Source organism: Corylus avellana, chromosome 9, assembly GCF_965113065.1.
Source record: "Corylus avellana chromosome 9, dhCorAvel1.hap1.2, whole genome shotgun sequence".
Taxonomy (NCBI): domain Eukaryota; kingdom Viridiplantae; phylum Streptophyta; class Magnoliopsida; order Fagales; family Betulaceae; genus Corylus; species Corylus avellana.
Window position 1 is genome coordinate 13632441 of NC_142498.1, and position 8906 is coordinate 13641346.

The following is an 8906-nucleotide window of genomic DNA, read 5'->3' on the forward strand; positions in this document are numbered from 1 at the left end:
TTTTTAGTTCTTGAGTAATGATATTTTTCACTTATTTTATACTGATTCACGTGAAATGAGTGTGATAAATAAATGTGAAAACTAATATTATTATTATTATTATTATTATTTTTCTAATTGAACAAGGGAAAAGGCTACAGGGGTATTATTATTATTATTATTAGTTGTAAAGTTTGTGGCTAAGAAGGAAATCTCAAGCCGCAACCATGTCCATTTGGCCTTTATAAACCAACAGCAATGCAATTGAATAAACAACCATTCCCTACGTTTTCTCATCTTTAAGGTAATAATGGTGGTAAGCTTCAAGGGTTGCTACACAGTGAAGCCAGCAGAGGCAACATGGAACGGCCCACTACCCTTATCAGAATTGGATCAACTTGGCACCGTAACTCATGTTCCCACAATCTATTTCTACCGCCCGGCACTAAACTGGCTTTCACCACCTGACACCATTACCAACACCCTTAGAGTTTCATTGAGTAGGGCATTGGTGCCTTTCTATCCTCTAGCAGGCCGCCTGCGGTCGATTGGCGGAGGCCGTCTCAAGCTTGATTGCAATGCCGAGGGGGTTATCTTCTTTGAAGCAGAATATGAGGCGAAACTAGACAACATCGACCACTTCTCTCAATCTCAAGAGTATCATTCCCTTTTCCCAAGTGTAGACTACAACATCCCAACTCATGAATTGCCAATAATGTTGGTGCAACTCACCAAGTTCAAGTGTGGGGGCATTAGCCTCAGCCTAATGATATCACATGCTATTGTTGACGGGCCAAGCGCCTTGCACTTCATTTCTGAGTGGGCTAGGCTTGCTCGGGGGGAGCCATTAGGGATGGCGCCATTTCTTGACCGTAAACTTTTGCGAGCTGGGGAACCCCAGCCGCAGATTGCTCCCGACCTCGACAACTCAGAGTACAACCCTCTGCCGGTCTTGCTGGGGCATTCAAATAGCGTAGAGGAGGGAAAGAAGGAGAAGACAGTGGTCATGCTAAAGCTTTCCAAAACCCACGTTGGAAAGCTCAAGAACATGGCAAACGACGGTAATGTTAAATCACTATTTATCTTATAGCTTAAACCGATAAAAAAATGATAAAATTAATCATTTAATTAATATTTTAACACTCACTCTCATGAAGCTCAAAGATTGAATTCAATACATTTAATTCTAATACGATGTTAAAGGTAAAAAACATAAGTAAAAGTAATAATTGAATAAAAAATAATAAATTTAATCATTTAATCAATATTCTAACAGGTAAAAGTAATGATAGCGGCCGTACTTACACTCGGTTCGAGACAGTGGCAGGACATATATGGAGATGTGCATGCAAGGCACGTGAACTCAAAGATGAACAGCCTACGGCAGTAGCTATTTCTGTTGATTCCAGGAACCGCATGAATCCGCCGCTGCCACAAGGGTATCTCGGCAGTGCAATCCTTAATGTTATTGCTAGGAGCCATATGGAGGAGTTGATGAACAAGCCATTAGGCTATGCTTCGAGCTGGATAAGACAAGCTATCGACAAAGTGACGGATACATATGTGAAGTCAACTATTGAATTTTTTAGAAATCAGCAGGACTTGACTCGGTTTCAAGCAACCGAAGAGCCTTTCATCGGAAACCCAAATGTTGAGGTAGTGAGCTGGTTGACGCTGCCAACCTACAACCTTGACTTTGGATGGGGGAACGAGATCTACATGGGGCCAGGAGCGCATGATATTGATGGAAATTCATTTATCCTTCAGAGTCCTGATGGAGATGGATCTTTGATGGTGATGTTGTGTCTGCAAGTGGCTCATATGGATGCATTTAAAAGGCACTTCTATGAAGATATCATATAATTTGTTGGGAAATACTAGGTGTTTTTTTAGTGTTCTCCTGAAGTTCTCCTAACTGTGATGTGGCTTTTAAAATCACCAATAAATTAAAAGTCAATAATAATAATCTCAAATTTAACGATAATATTAAAGTCACATCACAGTTGGGAGGACACCAGGAGAACACTAAAAGAATACCTAGTATTTCCCTAATTTGTAGGGAAAAGAAAGGAAAAAAGAAAGAATATATTATAATATTTAATATTGCATGCTTATGAAATTGATAAACTAGGTAGGAAAAAAAAATCATGATGTAGAAAATAAGCCTATATGCATGATTTCAAGTGAGAAATTTCTTCAATAAATATGCCTACGATTCTTGCTCCACATCCCAAGCCTGATGAAAAACTCTAAGCTCCAACTCGATCTACTACCTGCTAAACTCTAAATCATGAAATAAGTTGTTATGTTAGACTCAAAATGACTTGAAGGTCGTGTCTAGGAGTGATGCCCCAACTCAATAGAATCGTAAGCGGAAACCTCTAGTTTCCACGTGACATTACGACATTAAAGATAGAATCTCGTAGAAAAATATATATTTTTAAAATGCCTAATTAGGTATAAAAGAATCTCATTATAGAATAAATAGAAACGTAGTTTTAGTAACATATAAATACACACTAGGTATAAAAGAATACATGGACCGTGCAATATTCTCAAAAGCAATAAACAAATGATATTATCAAGTAAAATGGACACAATACAAAACATGCACATCAAAATCATAAACACAAATATTTGTGTGACGACCTGCTTTATTAACACATGACTTTTTTTTTTTTTTTTGAAAACTTATCATGAACAGAGCGAATCGTCGATTCACAGTGGCATTGCGATACCGCAGTATGCCATGAACTTGTGCATTAACCTTATTGACAATATAATAAAGTTTCACAAAGCTACATGCATCATCTATGATTCATCAAAATCCATATCATTGAAGCGGAAACTAAATAACATTAGACATAACATACCACATTTGAGCTGACATACACATCTATGTCAATAAAATTTTACACATAAAAGAACGGCTTAACAAAAGTGTCATAGGCGACACAAGCCATATACAAAATATAAACAGTTTAGAAATATACATCAAATGTCTATACAAAATATGGACAAAAACATAGTCCAACAAAAGAATATCTGGCACACTATGCCTTAAGCATCATAGTAGCCTAGATACATGGCCACCAGATCCTCATCAGGTGCCTCAGTAGTTGCATCAACAACAACATCATCTGCATGGAGCCGAAGCTAGAGCTCGACCACACAGATGGATAATTGAGTCCATGGTCTTTAGTGAGTATAGAATTTATTGGTTTTTCCAATGAACCAACCCTTCACTACTACATACGTTTACAATATCAACTACATTGATATGGTTATAGTCCATAAGGTAAACATCGTAGTCTTGAGAGCCATTTGAAAACATGTTAAATCAGTTATGAGAGTATACGTAAGCCCGACCTTCCGCTCTCAAAACATCCACATACAAACCCATCTAATCTATACATGCTTATACGTTATATAGCCTAGTTATACCTATAAGCATGCATCCACTACGTACGTTTACAATAACAGCTACATTGATATGGCTATAGTCGAGAAGGTAAACATCATAGTCTTGAGAGCCATTTGAAAACATGCTAAATCAGTTATGAGAGTATAAGTAAGCTCGACCTTCCACTTTCAAAACATCCACATACAAACCCATTTAATCTATACATGCTTATATAGTATATAGCCTATTTATACCTATAGGCATGCATCCACTAGTTAGGGTGAACAAAAGCTCATAAGCATAGCTAAGCAATAAAACATATAAGAAAGGCATCATGTATCATTCTAGCTATAAAATTATACATATGCTAATCTCCCGCCACATGTGCATACTGAAACATCTAGCATAAAACCATCATATAAATCATCATAAAACATCATATGCAAAATCATTTGCAACAATATCTATATGCTCGGTTACATCTCCCGCCACATATGCATACTATTACGCCAAGCAAAATTCCTCAAAAATCTAATCATTATCCTCATAAAACATTATGCTATGCATGCTTATGCCTCATCATATAGTATCATTCTTCATCATTTAGTGTCATCTACTTCTACATTGGTACCGAGTACCATAATAGTGTCATTCTTCATTCTCATCTTTCAACATTTAGTGTCATCTACTTCTACATTGGTACCCAATACCATAATAGTGTCATTCTTCGTCATTTCATTCATGTCACGTTCATGCTCATGCTTGTGATCATCTCATCAAATCAAAAAGCACATGTACAAATCATATATCATATCATGAAATCATGTGCTCGTGCCATAAATCATGCAATCCATCAAATTATTCATATCAAACATATTTCATCATCATAAACCTCAACATATTAAACTCATAGAAATCATTCATAAGCATTCATCAAATCATCTCGTAAAGCATCATCAAATTAGCGAAGTATCATTAATCATATTTTATATCAAGTAATGCCGGCTCGAAGTTAAATAACTATATCTTGCTTTGAACGCATTTTTCGTCCGAATAGCGTCTGGCCGATATAGCAGATAAGAATGTAAACCAGTTAGCATATTTCCAGTTCAGCTTTAGGAACAGCCTTCAACCTTCAGTTCAGCAGCACTTATATACATTTTAAACTTAAAGTAAATGTCTTTACACTTTAAGTTTACAATGTAAACAAGGAAATACCCCCGATTTGGACTCAAATAGAAATACTAAAAAATCAAATTCCCACTATATCAAAATGTAAAAATCCAGTTTTAGTACAAAATTTGATTTTCGACAATTATTGACAAATGATTCATCGATGTTCATCAATGTACACTTTATAATAAAATCCCATAAAATCACATTTGACTATTCAATGTACGAGGAAAAAAAGTTGTGGAAATTATCTTGAAAATGTCAATAAATGAAAATTTCATTTTTCATACTTAGCCAAATTCTCTATAGTATTTCCTACTTGGCTTTTAACCCCACATGATTAACTACTAATTTTTTCTTAAATCTTGCTTAACTCTTAATCAATTCTCTTGGGCGTTATAATTTGTTTACAAAGTAAAAAACCCTTTGAACATATCAAAAGGAAAAACCGCGTTAGACAACCAAACTTGGAAAATCACTATGATGAAGATCCAGATTACAGACACAATAGAAACTTAAAACCCGATGTAACTCCCTAGACTCTGTAAGACAGCAACCTGTTCGAGATGCCTCCAAGCTTGACAATCTTCACTTAGCTCATTTCCTCATCGACTTCCTTGATAAGCTCTTCAACGATTACAACAAAGACAAACCCAATGACGCAAGAATCAATGAAACAAGAAAACCTCTAGAGTCCAATCTAGGCAAAATACTATACTCTTCCTTGACCTTGAGAAAGAAGCAAAAACCACTATATTTACCATCCCATGTGATAGAATATGAGGATTGTGTTCTACCCCTAAATCAAACGCATAAGCGATTTATACAACAATAAACAACATTCACTTAACCACAACATAACATTTGTTGATGAAGTGGAAAACCCTTTGAACCAATCAAAGGGAAAAACCACTCTAGGGCAGCCAAACCCGGAAAATCACTATATGAAGATTCAGAGTTACAAACTAGACGATACTCACTCCCTGGAGGACATTTAGACTTAGTTAGAACAACAAGCTCCTTGCCTGTCTCTATCCTGACCATTTTCATGGAGTGCATCTCCTTACCGACCATTCGGTAGACTTCTTTGCAGTTACGTGATGTGTATGGCATGATTTGAAATCAGCAAAAAACCCCAAGTAAGCGAGAAAGCATAAAGCTTTTTAGGGAGCCTTACTTGGTACAAATAAAACTGAAGGGTATCACCTCCATGAGGGATAATAGCAACCCTTTCTTCATCGAGAACCTCTAAACTCAGACGAGCATAAAATTGAAATGGAGAGATTCACATAGTTTTGCAAATAAGATAGGTATTTATAGATCTTTAATTTTATTTCTTTCTATCTTAACAAGGATTATCTTTCGTTATGACGGGAAGGCCAAAATATCAGATTTTGGCCTTCCCATCATAACGGGAGTAATCCTCGTTAAGACGCAAAGAGTAAAAAGTAGATCTAAATACCCATCACGAGCCCATCATGGCGCACCTTCTCACGAGAAAACAGTACCTTCGGTTTGGTTCAATCACGAACCCGTACTAGCGGGGCATCTGACGGGAAATCAATAAAAACCAATCAGGGTATTTCGGCCATAAATTTTTCACCCAAGCTTCAAATGATGCAAACTCAATTGCTCTAGAAATATCTTTCCCTGATCTACAACTTTGTCTCTAATGAGCTTCTTCAAATTCTGATGTTTGCTAGGTCAAAAATAGCTCTCAAGGTTCTATAGAAACCCGCGGCGTCATGACAGGAATTTAGCTCCGTTAGGATGGGAATTGGGCAATAACATACTACTGCCAGCGCATTAGGAGGCACGTCATGATGCCCAAATGATGGAAAAAACATTCCCAAGTAACCCACTTCCAAGTGATGCCCAAGTGATGTCCGGGTTTCGGAACATTGTAGAACTCTTTTATAAACACACCCAATGCTTTTCCAAGAGCAATAGGAAGATAAAACATGGAAGCAAGTCACATAGTCCCGTCATGAGCCCGTTTTGATGTGTCATCTGACGAGAAGGCAGGGAGCTATCCTTAAGCCCCATCATATACCCGTTCTGACGCCCTATCCAACGGCAAAGGCAAAGAACTCTATTAAACATCCAATTTTCACCCCGACATTTGGGGAAGAATGAAAAATTACAAACAAATGTTTTGATCATTAAATAAGGCCAAACTAAACCTAATACCATGAACATTGTAATAATTTCTACAGAACTGTTCATTTGCAAGGCATTTCATCTGGATGAAATGATGACGAAAATCGTTATATCAATTTTTGTCAGGACGTTATGATGACAATATGATAACGATCTAAGAATCTAGGATTTCGTTAAGATGACTACAGGAACGTCATGTTGAACTGCTAGGGTTTCATCACTTTCTAACTGAGTTCGTTTTGACATTCTCATGACGAGATCCTAATAAAGATTGGCTGATAGATTCAGTATCACTTCGTCCTAACGGGATTCTGACGTTGTCATGACGAACTCTTAGAGAGAGATAAGTCTAGAAACTTGCCACTTTTGTCATAATGGAATCCTAACGAGATACTGACGAAACAAAATAGAAGCTTCAAGAACATTCAAGCATTCGTCATGACGGAATACTAATGTCTTCATGACGAAATCAAACAGAGAGAGACCAACCTCTTCATCATGACGGAATGCTGACATCGTCATGACGAAACCTAACAGAGAGCATCCAACCTCTCTGATCAAAATCGTCAAAGCCTCGTCAAGACAGTTTACCTAATGAAACATCACAGAGAGTTTTAAACTGATTTCGTTAGTGTTTCGTCATCATGGTTTCATGAGGAATCTACACAGAGAACAACAATACACAACAAACACCTCCTAGAGTTTATTTCAAAGAACACAAGCAAAAGGTAACTCAATGAATACACACCGAATAATGCCAAAATATTAAACCTAACAAGGTGTATCAAATAAGTGCCACAGATGGCACGCAAACATCCATAAATATACATTCCAAATATAAACCAAATTTACACATACTAAAACGAAGAACATACAACAATAAGAAAATAACCATAGAACATCAAGGGTAGCTCCTTAAAGCCTAGCATCAAACAGGTAGTAAATGGTCTAGTAACAATCAAAGATGGCAAAGAGAGCTTCACACTCATATTTATATAGATATGATGTAATCATATTTATATAGGTAAAACAAGTGAGTCTTATGTTTCCATAGTATAAAAAATGTTGGTTTCTTAAAACAATATAAATAGGGAAAAATACATTTTACCCCTTAAAGTATCCACACATTTGCATTTTAGCATCCAATGTTTAAAAATCAACAATCGACCCGCCCTCCCCCAATCTATCTCACGTTGACAAAAAATATAATACATCCATCACATCCGAGGGGTGGCCAAGCCTCCCCCTCTGGCTAAACCACCCCGAGATCGACCGATTGGGGGCAGCCGAGCCACCCCATTTGTGCACATGGGGATGGCCAGACCAACCCCATAAGGCACATAGGTGGTTTGGCACCCCTTATAGGCCGAATGGGGGCCACCCCACTTTTTTTGTGTAAGTTTTTTTTTTTTATTTTTTTAATATATCTTTTTCATTTTTGATATAAACTTTTTTTTTAAGTTTCAGTTTAGTTTTTGGTTTTTTTTTTTTTTTTTTTTTTTTGAAACTTCACAAAGGACCCCTGAACTACCACACGATTTGAAAAAACCCCCTAAATTTTAAAACCTCCCAATTTGATGCAATCTAGCCCCCTCCGTCAGTTTTGGATGTTAAAAGTGATGAAATGACCTTTATACCCATGAAAATTTTATAAAATTCCAAATTTACCCTTAATTTCAAATTGAAAAAAAAAAATTAAAAAAACAAAAAACAAAAATTGAAGGATAATTTGGTCTTTTAGCCATTAGGGTTTAATGGCAAAAATTGACGAAGTGGGTCAATTGCATCAAATTGAGGGTTTTTGAAATTTGTGAGGGTCTTTTCAAAACAAGTGATATTTTAGGAGTCCTAAGCAGGGGCGGAGGGAAGGAGGGTTGAGAGGGGTCAAATGGCCCTGCCCCCCCCCCCCCCCCCCCCCCCCAAAAAAAAATTACCCTTACTCCTTGTAAAACTTTCGTCTAGATGCCTAGGCCCACTCTCAGCCACTCATCTGGGGGCAATGTTTTTTCCTCTTACTACGTCAACTCTCTAATTCTCTGTAATCTGTATTTTAATTTCTTTTTTTCTTTTTACTGTTTCAAGCTTTCTCAGATTTTAGGTCAGGCAAAGTGAAGAAGACGATAGAATAGTTAATTTTATTAAAATGCTGTGTTTTACCTTTGGAATGGGAAAATGGGTTACGATGTTTGTT

At 36.9% G+C, this 8906-nt stretch overlaps 1 protein-coding gene across 2 annotated transcripts; it reads left to right on the forward strand.

The window, feature by feature from the left end:
- The first annotated feature begins 289 nt into the window (after nt 1–289).
- Nucleotides 290–1842, forward strand: LOC132189058 (spermidine hydroxycinnamoyl transferase-like). 2 transcript variants are annotated; one of them, XM_088510690.1, is made up of 2 exons: nt 290–1050; nt 1254–1842. In XM_088510690.1, exons 1-2 carry the CDS (start codon nt 290–292, stop codon nt 1840–1842), a joined length of 1350 nt encoding a protein of 449 aa, XP_088366816.1. The 2 variants fall into 2 exon arrangements, with proteins under 2 accessions (XP_088366816.1, XP_059459527.2); XM_059603544.2 differs by having other exon boundaries at nt 290–1040; nt 1256–1842.
- Nucleotides 1843–8906: the final 7064 nt, after the last annotated feature.

What these genes read in the sequence shown, in the direction of transcription:
- LOC132189058 (XM_088510690.1), top strand. Translation starts at nt 290, where the DNA reads ATGGTGGTAAGCTTCAAGGGTTGCTACACAGTGAAGCCAGCAGAGGCA. An exon ending in GCAAACGACGGTAATGTTAA is followed by an intron (nt 1,051 to 1,253) that starts ATCACTATTTAT and finishes CAATATTCTAAC; the next exon opens with AGGTAAAAGTAATGATAGCG.